General features: G+C 36.9%; 1 protein-coding gene and 1 long non-coding RNA gene across 4 annotated transcripts in view; one reads left to right on the forward strand and one right to left on the reverse strand.

Annotated features, from left to right (window-relative positions):
- The window catches only part of LOC133516432 (uncharacterized), a 211,959-nt gene that overhangs the window by 155,432 nt on the left and 39,554 nt on the right, over positions 1 to 16,973 (forward strand). For both annotated transcript variants that reach the window (XM_061849366.1, XM_061849367.1), the window contains one exon: positions 14,936 to 15,138. In XM_061849366.1, the coding sequence (XP_061705350.1) occupies positions 14,936 to 15,138 (203 nt within the window). The remainder of the gene's footprint in view (positions 1 to 14,935; positions 15,139 to 16,973) is intronic.
- LOC133516433 (uncharacterized) lies at positions 8,398 to 12,058 on the reverse strand. Of its 2 annotated transcripts, none has more exons than XR_009799222.1 (3): positions 11,536 to 12,058; positions 10,522 to 10,879; positions 8,398 to 9,924 (listed from the first exon to the last, which is right to left on the reverse strand). It is a non-coding gene; the product is annotated as an uncharacterized LOC133516433 (long non-coding RNA). The 2 variants fall into 2 exon arrangements; XR_009799221.1 differs by having other exon boundaries at positions 10,522 to 10,769; positions 11,536 to 12,055.

Here is a 16,973-nt window from a genome sequence, read left to right on the forward strand (position 1 = left end):
TGCAGAGCTTCGTATGATAAATAATATGAACTATTACAATGATTACTCTTTATCTACTTTAAAACTCAAGTCCTAATTTAGAAACTGTTGCTTACTTGTGCAAAGTTTTTAGTGTTCCGTACAAAACTTTGTTCACGGAACACTTACGGGATCACTTTGGTGTTTCAAATCGATTAAATGCGGTATTCTGAGACACCGTTTGACGTAGATAAAATTTGGAACAGTGATAGCAATTATCGCCACGAGAATTGTAAATAAGTCAAAACCGCTTATTACCTTCAAACCTTCAAGAAAAGAGCGTACTCCTATCTTAAATTTCGGCAACTTACTTACAACCCCTATGATGTTGCGAGTGTCCTTAGGTGGCCGTTCGTGGTGAGTTGAGGTGAGGTGATCCGTCTGCTGGTTTGTCTCCTCTATCATTAAAAACCTAAAAATATAATGCATACCTACAACAGTTACGCCCTTTTAGCTTAGCAATGCAGACTAGCCCCAGTGTCCCCTATTAATTAAAGTTATTAAGATACTAACTCAACTGAGCACAAGCCATAAAATATAGTGAACGCGAGACTACCCGGTATCAAGTGGCGCAGTTAACACCTCCGTTACACTAACTGCACTTTTATTAACTTAATTTATTGCTCATGCATCGAACTCTGTAACAATATTACCTAGTTAGCATGAATTGACCTATTGATTCTAGTGAAATGGTATAAACACTATTAACTCTCCTCAGCTCAGTTATATCCTCAGCTATGGCGTCGAAGCCTGATAGGAAGCTTTTCCACTAACACTTAATTAACTAAAGTACCTAGTATAAAAACTTAAACATACAAATAATTCTACAAATAGAATCATTATTTGCGTGTGCGTTACTGTGCGTTACTGCCGGATACCAAAAAGAGTTATTGGCTTGACTTAGCATAGTAATTGAAAAATATTCAGTATATGATCCAATTAATTAAGTTACTTACACTTAAATTGAGAGTCGAACTAAATGGACGGCATAGGCTGATTGGGTATGCAGACGACTTGCTAGGGGAAAGCCGAGAAGAGGTGGATGTATCGACAAAGGTCTTGGAGCAGGAAGCAGCAAACATGGGTTTCAGAATCCACCACGGTAAAACGGAATATCTCGACATGAAGCGGTACAGGAACAATCGGGCCCGGAGCGAGAACTTACTTGTGGGAGAAAACACCTACAAGGGAGTGTCTAAGTTAAAATACCTCGGGTGCACTGACGCTGATACACATAATACATAAATAAATAATAAATATTATAGGAAATTATTACACAAATTGACTAAGTCCCACAGTAAGCTCAATAAGGCTTGTGTTGAGGGTACTTAGACAACGATATATATAATATATAAATATTTTATAAATACTTAAATATATAGAAAACACCCATGACTCGGGAACAAATATCCATGCTCATCACCACCCACTAGGCCAAACCGGTCGTCCACAACACATACAAGAGAGGACGAAATTAATATCTATGCTTATTAAACAGACTTAGCTACAGATGTATAAAACCGTGATCCGCCCCTTACTGGTGTATGGATGTGAGGCTTGAACACTAACACTCAAAGAGGAGAACAGCCTTCTAGTGACAAAACGTAAGGTGTAAAGAAGATTCTGGGACCCGTTAAAAGAGACGGTGGCAGTTGGAGGATTCGGAAAAATGACAAAATCGAGAACCGAATATAATGGGTGAGGCCAAAGCTCATCGTCTTTTGGCTGGGCGACCTCGAAAGAATGGGTGAAGATCACGATCTTCAATATAGCACGCTGTATTTGGGTTGAACGACTGGACGCCGCCGCTGGAGATCGATTTCCGGGAGCTCGGCGTCAGTGAAAACTGGCGTAAATCTGCGCAGGACCGGGTAAAATGGCGTGCTCGTGTGTCCAACACACTTTGGCCAAGACTCGTTTTGGATCGTCGCGCCAAACTAGTAACTACGAGTAGGTAAATAAATAAGTAAAAGATACAATAATAGCTTTACAAATAGAGAAATATCTCCACGATTTGCGTTCAAAAGTGTCTACCACACTCTAATTGTTTTTTTACATGTTTATCTCTTTTTTAAACCATTCGAGTATGGTATACACATTTGACCCATCTGCTATTGTTGATGTAGACTGTACCACTAAATTAGCAAAACGTATATTTGCTTTAAATAATTGCTCGATTTCCATACATAACGCCACGGTGCCATATTACGCCACACCTACCTACCATTCTCCTATTGCAAATGGGATTATGTCAACATAAACCTATTTAATCTCCTTAATAGATAGGAATTTTATTTACACCAGGGTTTATTCTGCTTCATACACTTTGAATGTTATTATTGTACTTCACGAGTGTATTTTCAATTCAAAAAACTTGATGGCTTTTGACATATGAAATGGCATTTGATCTTGGTAATGTTACTAAAAATTGAGACGGTACATGCTTATTCTATGTCACACTTTAGTGATCAGTTGGTTTTATAGTAGTTTATGTGACTGCTACACAATTAAAGGCATTAAAATACGAGTATGGGTTTATGAACGAATGGAATGAGTTTCATTAAAGGATCAAACGAGTATTTTAATGCCTAATTATGTCATCAAAAGCTACAGCCGTTTATGCCACAAATTTTCGACACTCGCAAGGGAATCAAAACCTACAGTGTACTTCCCGTGAACTCAGAATCTTGAAATTTGGTACGAAGCAACTTTTTATAGCATAGATAAAGCAAAAATTGCGAAAACCGTAAATTTTTAGTTACATCAAATAATAAAAATATTTTTAATAATTGATATGATTCGATTGTCGTGATGGGTGAACTTTCACTTATATACCTACAGGTTTGTACGGAACCCTCGGTGCGCGAGTCCGACTCGCTCTTGGCCGGTATTTTATTTGAAAGAAAGTTTTCGAGCGGTGGGTGTTTGTTATGTTTTATCAAAATCGGCTCAACCGTTTTTTTGCGTTAAGGAGTTTTTAAATTTTTTTATTCAATAAATTGTAATTGATATAAGTACACCTACAAAACAAGAAATGTTGAAGTCTTGTTGCTTTTGTTGAATTTTAGTATGAAGCTCATAATTACTATGTTTATTGAAAAAAACACTCGTCCTACTCAAATAAAAATACATAATTTGTCTTTTACAATTACAACAATTAGGAAAATATTGATTCTTTTAAATACCACGACGGTGGCAAACAAGCATACGGCCCGCCTGGTGGTAAGCAGTCACCGTAGCCTATGGACGCCTGCAACACTAGAGGTGTTACATACGCGTTGCCGACCCGTACCCTGGTTACCTAAGCTCCTGCACTTCAAATATATGTATTTTTGTCGTTATCATCTTTTTATATAGTACCTACGTTACAACCGCATATGGTAGGCACTTTCTTATATATTATAAGTAGTAAATATGTATAAAAAGCTATAAATTCCCCCAAAGGTTATAGAGTCCGCATCAAAGTATAGAATTATTATATTTACTGGCCGGCAGTGGCAATACCCCGATTAATGCGCTCCGTTATGAACCAATAATGTAGGTAAACAGACTATTTCAGGATCCTTTGTAGCTACAGCAATACTCATTACTGATCACCCGTGGACCTTATATCTTTGAAATACGGTTTACAAATGATCAGCTAATAAGGAACCGTGTTAAGGGGAAAGGACGACCGTTTCGATACAAACGTAGTCTCAATTTTTCTTAAACAACAACTTTGCCCCATTGTAAAACAAATAACTATTACATAATTTGACTTATATTAACCATAGCTATGGCCCTTCGTTTGACTTTCTCCTATTTTTCTGATTATTATAAGAATTAGGAGCAAATTCCAATCCCATACAAATTAAATTACCAAAAAAAATCAGACGGAAGGTAGTGTGGTTGTGGTACATCAAATTGTGTCAACATATTTTCAATCAATATATATAATACATATAATATTATCCAGAGAGGAAAATGAGGACTACGTTTGTATGAAATAGTGATTTTGCGCGGGTCTTCGACTTTCGTTTTAATATGAACGATGACGTCGACGCACTAACTGTAGGATGATTATTATTACTTATTTTGTGCCGTATGGAAAAGGAGGGCGATAGAGTCTCTCACTCGGGGCGGTTTGCTTCGCGTTAGTGGTTGGTAGCCCAATGCACATAGGTCACTATATAAGTTTTGCAATAGACAACTATGAAACAAAGAGGTGGCCTATCACACATACTTTTTAAAACTATATTCCCATAGACAATGAGTGGCCGGAAAAAAATTACTTAATTTTTAAATTTCGTTTTAAAAAATACATTTAAACTTTTAAAACGTCGTCGTGGGTTAAGGACGATTTACGCGTATTTTATACAACATTTTCATTTCATAGAATGTTTAGGTTATTTAGTAAGTAAATTATACGATAGGCCACCTCTTTGTTTCATATTTGTCTATTGCAAAACTTATCTAGTGACCTATGTACACCCAGCAGCAAAAGTACATGTCCACTTTATGAATGAATTCCATTTATAACGTGACCATGCCATCATCTTTTTAATAGAGTACGGTAAAATGCATACGTAATGTTGCCTACTGTCAAGGCATATTGGCTTATACATACAGGTGTTTATTTAGTCACCCGCAGTAATTTACGGGTTGAATAAAAAGATCACACTGATCAACTTTTAATATGGTAGCAACCCCGAAATCGCTTATCGAAATGGGTGTTTCATACATTTTGGCTGTCTGACCTCAATTTCTTTGGGAGAGTACTATTTTTCGCAATTTCGAGGTTAGTCTGATAGTAAAAGTTGCTCAGTATGACCTATATTATATATTCAGCCCGTAAATTATTGCAGGTGGCTAAATAAATATCCTGTATGTAATACCCACTAACACTGTTTTTACTCTACTAACCAGTAGAGTAAAAACAGTGTTAGTGGTTATAGAAATAATACAGCTGTTTTCAATGTTAAGATACCTACCTAATTCATTACTATATGAGTATAAGTCATAGTCTTAGAAAGTGTTAATGAATATAGATTACGTGGTGGTATTCCGAAGACTACCACGTTCGTTGAAAGCAGCATGGGCAAAGATAAGAAATTATTAAATATTATGCGATAATCTTACATAAATCAATCTAGTAATCTAAGAGAAACTGAATAAGGTTTGTGTTGAAAGTGATGATGTCTTCATTGCCACATCATAATTGTGTGATATTAGGCAGGTACGACCTGTCAAAAAGCAAAGTTGGATAGCGATTCAAGCTTGTCCGAAAGCTTCCACTTCACCTATATATTTCGACATCTCTCAAGACTCGAGACCACTAGAATAAAGGGCAGAGCCAATATAGTGTATCATTACCTTGACTAATTGCTGAAGACTCTCTATCGGCCCCGATCATGGCGTATCTTGTCCATCTGTTTGCTTAGCACCTACGAGCCATACGAGTACCAACATACACTTTTAAATGGTTAAAAGTGCACCTTATGCGTTTGAAATAAGGTTGACAAATCGTTAGTGTGGACGATGGTAACACACTAACACACGCCAGGGTTGTCATTCCAAAAAATTACCGAGTATTGCGAGCCCAAGGCTCAGTCGTACCAGTCTAAGTGTTCTCCCCGTTTGCATGTAGCCGTGATGAATCTCAAGGCCAAAATACGCTGGTTCAGGTGGTGTAACCAATGGGAATCGTAGGCCAGGGCCAAGAGCTCTCGACCCCAATACGAGCTGCACTTTCACCGATATGGGGGTAGTGATATGAACTGAAGTGTTTTAGCAGAGCGCTTTTTGTGAAGGTTGAAATGGAATTTCATACTTTGAATATAAAAGTGAAAGCTAAGCTGTATAGTACCTATAAATACAACGATTATGGAAGCGCTTAAAGTACTATTTTTTTTTTTAGTATATGGAAAACCAACAGCGCTATATATATCTAGAACTTCCAATAGAATTACAGAGCCAATTACAGGTTCTCACTTATAGAAATACAATAAATTATAAAAAGTTATTATACTACACAATACAACATCTTTTTGCAATAATTAAACACAATTTTCACACATCACAATCATACTGATCAACCGACCTAACCTAATATGGTTAGGTTACCTGCTGAGCTCCAGTTTTCTACGCGTGAACCCTTTTTTCTGTTTATCAAAATAGTTTTTTTTTGGAACGTTTTAAAGTCATCACTACACTTTATAAAACAAAGTCCCCCGCCGCGTCTGTTTATGTGTATGTATGTTCGCAATAAACTCAAAAACTACTAAACGGATTTATATGCAATTTTGACCTATCAGTAGAGTGATTATTGAGGAAGGTTTAGGAATATAATTAGAAATTAAACGAACTTACCTGTAAGTGAAGTTCAATTCTAATTATATTAGCTGCACAAATTTCGAAATGATGTATAATAACTAAGTAGTAGGCGTTATCATGAAGCCTTCGACCATGAATATTCAGAGTAAAAGCTAAAATTTCTGAACGCAACGGCCACGTTCCCGCGAACAGAACTGTCAACTTCATTTAGTTTAGAGTAACAAGCCAAGACACAACACTTTCACTGCCAGTAACCTGCTAGGGTTCTCTATTCTCAGGCACTTGTCGCTACAAAGCGGAAAAAAAAAAACACTTGGTATCCGCTATGCTCGTAGCTCATGCTGGCAGTGAATATGGCAACAGATGGAACAGCTTGGCCCACAAATCTGCAAAGCCAATATTGCTTTAAAACTTTGACGGGGATTAGACTATTAGAATCCCTGGTTGTCTCAAGACAACCCGGGTACTTGGCGGGAGGGATCATCATTTCGAAATTTGTGCAGCTAATATAATTAGAATTGAACTTCACTTACAGGTAAGTTCGTTTAATGTCTAATTACTATTACGCTGCACAAATTTCTTCAATGATGTATAATAACTAAGTAGATGTTTAGAGATAGGTTTTCAAAGTTTTTATTTTGGCTTTGTATTTCAATAATGAAATCTAAGATTTCATTTAGAAAAGGAACTTTTTTTTTTTAGCTATAACTGTATTTCCAATATAGATATTTAGTTCTTACAACATTATTTAGAGATCTAGTGAGATCACCAAAAAGAATATATCATCATATATAAATCCTCTGAAAGACACGAGCGACAAGTTGTACTGTAATTTGATCCTTATTTATTTATTATATAAATAAATACAAGTACAAAAGTTTTAATAAGAAGTCTTCCTTGAAGACCTGCTTAGGCATCCTCAACAATAGTTGAAACAAAAAATGAATTGTTCCTTATTAATAGGTATTTCATTAATACCATTTAACAGAACGGTGTGTTGCTACTTACAACCTTTAGTAACACTTATTTTCTCCTTAACTAAGGATCAAGCACAATCATTGGATGGCACTATGGCCTTATTATGAAATGAGCAAAATCATTAGACTCGGACTTGATGTTTTTCTTTCCATCAATATTACTCCTAAATGATTTTGGTTTGGATCCTGAAACCAACGCATAATAGGTTGAATGGGTGGTGAAAACAAAAATATCAATACCACTATCTTTAAAAGTTGACTTAATCAAGAACAAATCGTTTGGGAAGTGATGGTCATATGAGGTTTTTGAGGGCAATAAATAATAACTAACAACTACCATCACGAATGAATACCGTTCGTTGTTTTTATATATATAGCTAAAATATATTCGCCCTGAGCAAGCCTCATTCCATTTCAAATTAGTTTTTCCTTGAAAAATGCTACGGATAGCAAAGGTAGCTGAAATTTTTGTAAGGACTTGGTCAGAAAATCAGAATAATAGTAGAAATTACATATTTTATCAAGGGCAGGGTTTGCACGCTGCGCGCAGTAACAATAGCAAATAAGGTAAGTGCCTAAGCAATTTCATAACTTTCTCTTAATTCTGTAATGAAAGATTTTCATTGGTGGCATTGTTGATAAATAATTTGAGACTGATTAAGGGTCCCAGGTCACACTTTAAGGTTGAGGTGGGTGTAATCGAAACAAAACGTTCTTCATAAAGCGTTTCACTCTATCATTTGAGGAGTCGTCTATATCCCAATAAAAGCACATGAGCAGATTTAGAAAAATGGACACTTCCATACCTAGATCCCTCATCACATAATGCTAGCAGAATGGCAAACATTGCTAGAACAGATGCGATAAGATAATTAATGTAATTATTTCCACAAAACATACACCAGTGTTTCAAGTGTTTACGATACTGCTTGACGGTGTTGGGCATAAGAGACTCCACCCCACCATGCTGTTGGCCGCACCAATCGAAAGTTCCTCCTTTCTCCTTCTCCTCTTTTCCGCTGCTTCAGTGATGGAACTTCCCGGATAACACCGGGGTAACCAGGCAAGGACACTACTGAAACTGCCGGTTAATGGAATAAGTTTTTATAAATGTGAGCTGGGGCTCAAATCTATACAATTGTATGTAACATGTAAGTATTTGTAAAAACTGTGTAAAATATGGTTATTGCCATGTTTTCTGCTTTTCCTAAAACTTTAATAGGTACCTTAAATTTCATTTCGAATGGAAGGAAAGCATAGATAAAATAATTCATCAAAGAAAACGTGCAAGCATCTATGTAGAAAAAATATCTGGGTTACTACACCAGGATATATATAGCGTTCACATATTTCATCTGCGCGACTCCAATAACTCGGTATATGAGTTCCAAAATGATGCAGGAAATTTCTAAATATTCATTGTTTAATTTACGTTTAATCTCCGAAATCTTATATAGTTATCTCTCAATCAGCTATGACACAGTTCACCTATAATATTTAAGACTAATATTGTAATGTCTCGTTTCACACCAATGCCAATTGTTCCTCAACATTGTTTTGAGGTAAAAATACTGTACAATAGTATTTCAGTTCACCAAAGCGGTTTGTAATTGAGATAGCTGTGTTGTATTTTCTCAGAAATATGTCACAGTCTGGTAAATCGGAAAGAAACGTCTTTAAATATAAAGACCACCATTAAGCTGAATAAAATTAATGTAATGTATTCTATTAATAGGCTCCTTCCATAATCCCACAGATAACTCATTTCCACACGGTTGCCCCAGCAGGTCAATAAACTATTACTGTATAGTAAATAAATATCTTCAAAAAGTATATTTATAACCCTTTACTTTCAATTAGCCACCAAAATAAGTCACACTAGGTGATATATTGACATTATTTCTTATTGGGTAAAAAAATAAATCCAGATATTAGACAGCTTTCTAAGGTACTAAGGAGCTAGTTTAAGTTGATTATACCTAGCTCCACATGGTATCAAGAATAATAGACTGCATATTGTATAGGTACCTACATAGTCTAAAAACATTTATCATAAGGACAATAGATATAACATCTAAACAGTTGCTCATTGTGTGACCTCTAGATCTTGGACACTTCATGAAAGGTCTGACACATAGCTAGAGAGACATATAGTCAAATAGTCTAATGACAGGACTTAAAACTGTAATCTCAGCTTTCCACATGAATCAGAGATATTTTTTTTTTTACACTCATAAAATCAAGTAAAAAGTGTTCATGCAACAATTAGTTTCATGGCAATTCCAATGCTTTGTTAACTTAAACTGCTTAGTTGCAATCAATTTACTTATATTAAAAATATAACTGTATTTACTTCCCTTAGGGTTTTGTACATAAAATATTTTTAGTTAAATATTAAGCTGTGTAAAGTGTATATTCTTGTGTAAGAACATCATAGGCATATATTTTGTACACACAGTATATATCACAGTCACATAACTTCCTAGTATTGACTGTCGATTGCTCAATAGTAATCATTTTTCAGAATAACTGTAGGTATTGGCACAGATCACAAGGGAATTTTGTATGATTAACCAGGACAAAATCCTTGACTCCTTGTAAATATGATGTCATTGCACTGAAAAAAGTGTATTTAAGTTAACCACAACTTTCAAGAATTTGTTCTAAATGAACACAGGCTGTTGTGGTGTCGCTGAGTGCGACCACATTGTGACGCAGAGGGGAAAGTGTTGTTCCGTTTTCTTATTGCTGCTTTTGACCAGGGTTTTTGTATGTTGTTAGTAAATAAGTAATAAATACTTTATTATATGATAACAAAGAAAAGCAACAGCAAAACATACATTAGAAAAAATTATTGCTAGTTGAGCCCTTGAAGTTTAAAGTACCGGGCTTTAGGACTTACAATAATTTATAAGTCATTAGTACTTCTGCTAAACTTTCTTAAAACACCACTTGTCAACAGCATGTTTAAGTAAATGATTTAAAAACCTCTTATAAATAAATAAATAAGTAAATAAATTCATTTATTTCGACCAACTTAGGATCATATTACATTTAACTTATTATATTACATTTAACTTATCATATTTTAACCTATTCTGGATTTCTTATGCCATTGATTGTGATTTAATAATTGAACAGCTGCCTTAGGTAAGATTCTCAGTGATAATAATCACACAAAAAAAAACCAGTGGTCACTTAAGAGTGACATTACCTTTTCATAGCTGGTTACAGCAGACAATTTATTGAGTGCTAAATCATCACAGTGAGGGAACAGGTCACAGGAAACTTTATTTTGTTTCATTTCGATACCTAGCCTTGTTCCCAACTGACAAACGTCTCACCAGCCGCAGCTTGAGTCTCTGGGTTCATCTTCAGAGCACCAGTAATTTAACAAGGCAGAGTATTTTTTCATAATCTTGTCCGGGTCATTGTTGTTTTGTAATGTTCGTAATTATATATCTGCAAGCAAACAACAAGATTGTCCTACAAGGATTATTCCCATATTCAACCTTCTGGCGCGGTGCCTCCTTCCAACAAGGTCAAAATTAACTCGCTTCATTCTTCACTTGCTGAAATTAGAGTAAGTACTTAAATTCACCTACTTGAAAATAAGTATATATCAAGAGACAGCCTAGTCTGGCATACCACATTGATTAATTCTTGAGGTTAAGAGCTGTGTCTAGTCTAACACGCCACAAAACCCAGTAGGTATTATATCTAGTAAGACTTGTAGGTGGCTTAAGGTCCACTACCCATTGGCGGGTAGGACATGAGCAACATCTTAGTGCTGTTGGTAAGGGATATTTGATAACACCACAATATCCCAAGGCTACTGGCAGTGAACGCACCTAGTATAGTATGCGAAAGATTGGCAAGTGCAAATAGCAGCAGAGATACCTAGGTTAGCACTCCAAACTGCTTAGCTCAGCCATTTTATGCAGTTAGCAAACAGAGACACCTAGAATAGTGCTCCAGAATGCACAGCACAACCACCATATGCAGTTAGCAAACAGAGACACCTAGAATAGTGCTCTAGAATGCACAGCGCAACCACCATATGCAGTTAGCACACAGAGACACCTAGAATAGTGCTCCAGATTGCACAGCACAACCACCATATGCAATTAGCAAACAAAGACACCTAGAATAGTGCTCCAGAATGCATAGCAGAAACGTCAAAAAACAAACGAATTAGCACTTGATATTACTCCACTGTATTTCTTACCCGACGTTTATGTTCCTTTTCGGAATTTTAGTTATGTATGCATTAAACATTCGTTCGCTGGCACTATTAATGTAGGTACATCCATGGTCTGCTACATTTTTATCTTGATATTTATCATGTCCGTGTAGCTATGCTATCGACGAAAGGACGCCGCAATTGACCTTGATCGCGAAAGTTGCATTTTCTTCTTCGATCTTCTGGTTTTTTTCCCTCCAATTTTGCAATTCGTCACTGTTAACACTATTTTCTTTATTTTTTCGCATTCTTATAAAATGTTTACTGTTATTTTCAGTTAAAAACGTTTTATTTTATTATGCCCTAATGGTCGTCGGCTTACATGAATAAACACAATGAAGTTGACAGTTCTGTTCGCGGGAACGTGGCCGTTGCGTTCAGAAATTTTAGCTTTTACTCTGAATATTCATGGTCGAAGGCTTCATGATAACGCCTACTACTTAGTTATTATACATCATTGAAGAAATTTGTGCAGCGTAATAGTAATTTGTTCAGGTCTTGTGTAACCCGTGCGAAGCCGGGGCGGGTCGCTAGTTATTATATATTATATAGTCAGACTCAAATAAAGGACGGCCAAAGTGGCCAATTACAATAATATTTACATCTTTTCACGCATTTGTTACCATTTAAGCTTTACGTTTATTATTAGCCTTCCTTATTTTTTTAAATTCTGAAGTTATGGTTATGGTATTTGGTCGTGTCGTGTCGTAATGTCCTAAAATGGTTTAGTCCTGTTTCCCCCTGTTCCCATTCCCGATACCATTTTTGTACGTCAAATGCACATTAATATGGCTCAGGTCGACGCCGATGATGCTATAAAGATACAAATAATTGTCACACTGAACGACATTAAATCCTATCCTTATTCACTGGATGTCTCTGCATGCCATTCCAAATTGCAATTATACTTTCTACTAACACACTTAGCCGTAAGTCATTACTAACATAATATGGATGTTTTTGTCCGAAATAAATGCTTTCATTTCATTCATTTCATTTCATAAATTTGTCACAATGCTGTGAAATGCGTCAACATTCGTGTCGTATTTGTATGACATATTTATTTGCCACACACCGTGTTGCTGTAGTAAATTTGAAAGTGTCATATTTTCTCCTAGATTCCGCAGTCGAACTGAAACTCAAACTAAAATTTATAATCAGTCAAACAGAAATTCGACTAGGTATTCTAAATGCTTAGTTTGACCGAGCGTTAGCTAAGGTCTCTGTTTCAGCTTGGGCAAAAATGCTTTCGTACCCATATCCGGTGATTCTCCTCTGCAGGTCGCATTTCTCAACGGATTGTCAGGTTCAGTATTAGGTCTCAGGTTCAGTAGTTAGATGCAATTTTCTGTCGTTGCGTTTTTTGGAAAATGTTACATTTTTAAGTTTATGAAGCTTATCGCGAGGTCTACAGCTCACAGTGCCGTTAGCAATAGAATAGATGGTGATGGAGAACATAAATATTCAAAGCAATTTGTAAATAGAATAGGTCTTGATTATTGCAATGTTATAACTGTTTGTAAAAATGAAAAGGGAATTGCGTCCTTTAAAAGTCAAAAACAGTACATAACAGCCATCTAAATACCAACAGGCTATTATGAGCAAAATATGAACTTGGCGCGGAAATTGAACTCGAGTGATATTCATATTTAATACATTCGACCATTCGCAGCAAAAAGGTAACATCGTTAATATAATAAAGTACTAGGATACAAATAAAAATATCGCCCTTATGGACCACCGCCAGTGTGCCTTGTTCCTGAAAACATCGCATATTTAAATGAATTCATTTATGTCGGGATTCAATCATTGCGCTCCAGTGGCGACGGGACAATACTTTCGTAGAATACGAGAGGATAATGTCATAAAAGCGAGAGCCCTCGTTCCGATATAGATACGACAGGAATTCAGCTCTTCAGATGTTTATTTATGAATTTCAAGTTAAATGTTAGCATAAATGAATAGTCAGAATTGTCTTTTTCCTCCTGATTGTGAGGTTCAGTGTTCAGGAAAGGTGACCTTTTAGACTGAAGTTTTCAACATATTTAGGTAATGTTGTACAATTTTTTAGATTTTTTCAGGATTCTAATTTAACTGTATTAACTTTGAGAGTAACAATGCCACTGATAAGTTTAACTATCGATATATAATATTAAAAGCAAATAAACGTAATACTTAGCAAGGACTGTACTTTTTTATGTGATAGTCAGCAAACGAGCAGACGAGCCGCCTGATGGGAAGTGGTCATCCTTGCCCATAGACATAAGCAACATCACCCTTGAGAACCCTAAATATCCGCTTCTTGAAGAAGCCCTAGTCATAGCACAAAGGAAATTACCTCAGGAGGCAACTCATTCCACATTCTGAGCGTTCTAGGAAGAAACAAGCGAGATGCCCACTTATTCTTGGTGTGCCATGTATCTAAGATGTGAGGATGAGCTTTGCTCCTTTGGTGTGAGGTGCGGTGATAAAAACGAGACGATGGCACCAATTCAAAAAGTCCACGTTAGTTAGCACTTACTTGACCTAGCGATCAAGTATAGCGCTCCCATAATTCCCTTCCCATAAATCACTTTGCACTGTCAAGTCGTTTCACCTAGACTTTGCATAGACGGACTTTTGCTCGCTTTTTAACAGTCAGGAAGGCTTTATGCGTCCACGTTGAAATTAGGTACATCAAACTAACCAGTCTAACCCTTTCCACCTTTAGTCAACCATAAAATGCATGTCTTGTTTCTACCTATCTACCTGAATCTGATAAATCCATAACTTTGATTGACTGCCGCGGTACTGTGTCAGTCGCGAGCGCTCATCTCAAATCGAGTTAGCGCTCCAAGTGGCGGATACAGCGGCAATTTGTGCCGTTACGGAGTCACACGCGGCGGATATCCGGATTTATGGCGACGACGGGCTGACATAACACTGAATTGACTTTTTGTTGGTTTTATTTCATTTGGCTCTTATGTTAACATAGCAAGATTCCGTGAATTGATTCTGCGGTTGTTGGATGCAAGGTGACTTCTTTGCCATGTTCTATTTAAAATATTTGGGTAAATTTACCTGCCTGTGAAGAATTTGTCTTATGTGGACTCATACGAAGTTGAATTTATGATAGTGTAATAATCAGTGAACGAATAAAATTCCGTTCACTGATAATAATACACCCAGGCGAAAGAATAAGTAACTATGTTTATAGGTTTGGTGTGATCTTACCATGGTCTCTTCAACTTGTCATATGAAAAGCACACATAGTCAATGTCATAAACTATACACCAAGGTTTTAGCGACGAAAGCAGCGTTTGCTGCTACCGCGTATTCGTAAATATCATCATCGCGGTATTCACTTACCTCTTAAACTTTATCTGACCATATTCTTCTTCCACAGACAAGATCCGCAAGAAGTACGCGTCCCTCGGCGACAGCGTGGTTGTGACGAAGCTCGAACGTACGGCGCGGGCGGGGCTGGGGCTCTCGCTGGCCGGGCATCGGGACCGAAGCCGCATGGCCGTGTTCGTGTGTGGGCTCAACCCTGCTGGTTCAGCTGCTAAGGCCAGCCCACCAGTCAAGGTCGGCGACGAGATCTTAGAGGTAAGAAGCAACTTTTACACTCGTACGTAGGTTTATAGTCAGTAAAAGTATATACTCGCACAAACGCACATTCAGTGAGTGCACGGCGTGTTGAGTCTCTCGCTGGTCGGGCATCGGGACCAAACCCGGATGAGGGCTCAACCCTGCTATACTAAACGCAATAGCAACTGGCGACTGAAGTCACATTGCTATCACTTTAATGCTTGTTCAGACCCAGCGTTATTGAAAGGGATGGCATTAGCACTTCAGTCTCCAATTGGTACTGTGGCCCCTAAGACACACTGATACTACTTGGGTCCGCTGCTAAGGCCACTCCGCCCGTCAAGGACGAGATGAGATCTTAGAGGTGAGGAGTTACTTTTAAACTCATTGCTTTTTTGAGTGTGGTCGTGATGAATACAGGCAGGCGTTGCAGAAGTTCAAAATATCTTATATAGATAACACTCAATAAGCATCAGATGCGACAGTTGCCGCGGTTTCTCACAAGCTGTGGTTGGCAGCACAGATCTTACATTTGAGATGGTATAAAAATCATTATGACTGGTAATAACTGTAACAATAATTATGTATTTTATTTGCTATTTTACATTCAAAGGTACAACTGCTTTTCCATAAAAACGTAGTCCTCATTTGCCTCTCTGGATATTTACAATTTACAATATAGAAAATATGTTTACACAATTTGATGAATATTATACAACCGTAGCAGCTGTATGCTTCTTCGTTTGATTTTTTAATTATAAGAGTTAGGGGCGTTTGGAATTTATTCTTCCCTCCCCGAATTATCAAAAAAAGATAAATGAAGAGGCATAGCTATAGTTAATGTTCTTATACAATAAATTGTTTGAATATTTTCCACAATGTCAATATGCAGGGCGAAAAATGGGGACTACGTTTGTATAGAGAAGCGGTCGTCCACTAGATAAGTTTCCTTGGTGTGAATAATTATGATTTTGACTTAATCTGTACATTGTAAGATGTTTTATGAAAAGCGTATTTCGTCCTTTTCATGGAATGAACAATAAAATACATCAAATTATATAAGGTTTAAATTTATAAGGTTAATCATTAACGATATTGATAAACAATTTCTTCTCCTTTATTAGCCGTATGACCTTTTATTTTTTTATCCCTGCTTCCACTTCTGAGTACCCATCGATGTCTATTTCAGTTCCTCTCGATTCAGTTTAAAAAGCTCGAGTGTTTCTCGTAACCATCTATTCACTGGCATGAAAACTTTATATATATTATTGTTAACACTTATACCCTGCAGGCTTAGGCATCAGGGGCGTAGGTACCGCCGTATCTGCCGTATCAATTATAAGGGCCACGAGGGCCCCCAACGTGCGTTTTTGTAAGAAATCTTTACCCTTCCTAAGGGCCCCCAAACTAAATTTTATAAGGGGCCCCGCCAAGGCACGCTACGCTACTGCCTGGCATCTAACAATTTTCAATCTGATATTAAAGAGATTTGGTAAAAAGTTAATCGAGTTTTATACAAATAAAAAGCATAAAATAAGATTTTGCGATATTATTACAATCGGGCATACGGACTCGTGATAGCAGCCAAAAGATCTGAAAATTAGCACCAAAATTAAAAATAAATGGCAGTGAGCGTGTGACAATCAATACAGGATCAATATAGGATTTTTAGTGTTATACCTAGGTACTTTATTAGTCGCGCTAAACGCATAGGTGATTTACACACCGACATTTTGGTCTATAAGCCATAGCTAGCTGAACGACTTATAAACCGTCCCGCGGGCGGGTGCGTCTTCAGTGTGTATTAAATTGTGATTTTATTTATTATAAACCGACATACATTGTTAAATCTT

Source organism: Cydia pomonella, chromosome 3, assembly GCF_033807575.1.
Source record: "Cydia pomonella isolate Wapato2018A chromosome 3, ilCydPomo1, whole genome shotgun sequence".
NCBI lineage: Eukaryota > Metazoa > Arthropoda > Insecta > Lepidoptera > Tortricidae > Cydia > Cydia pomonella.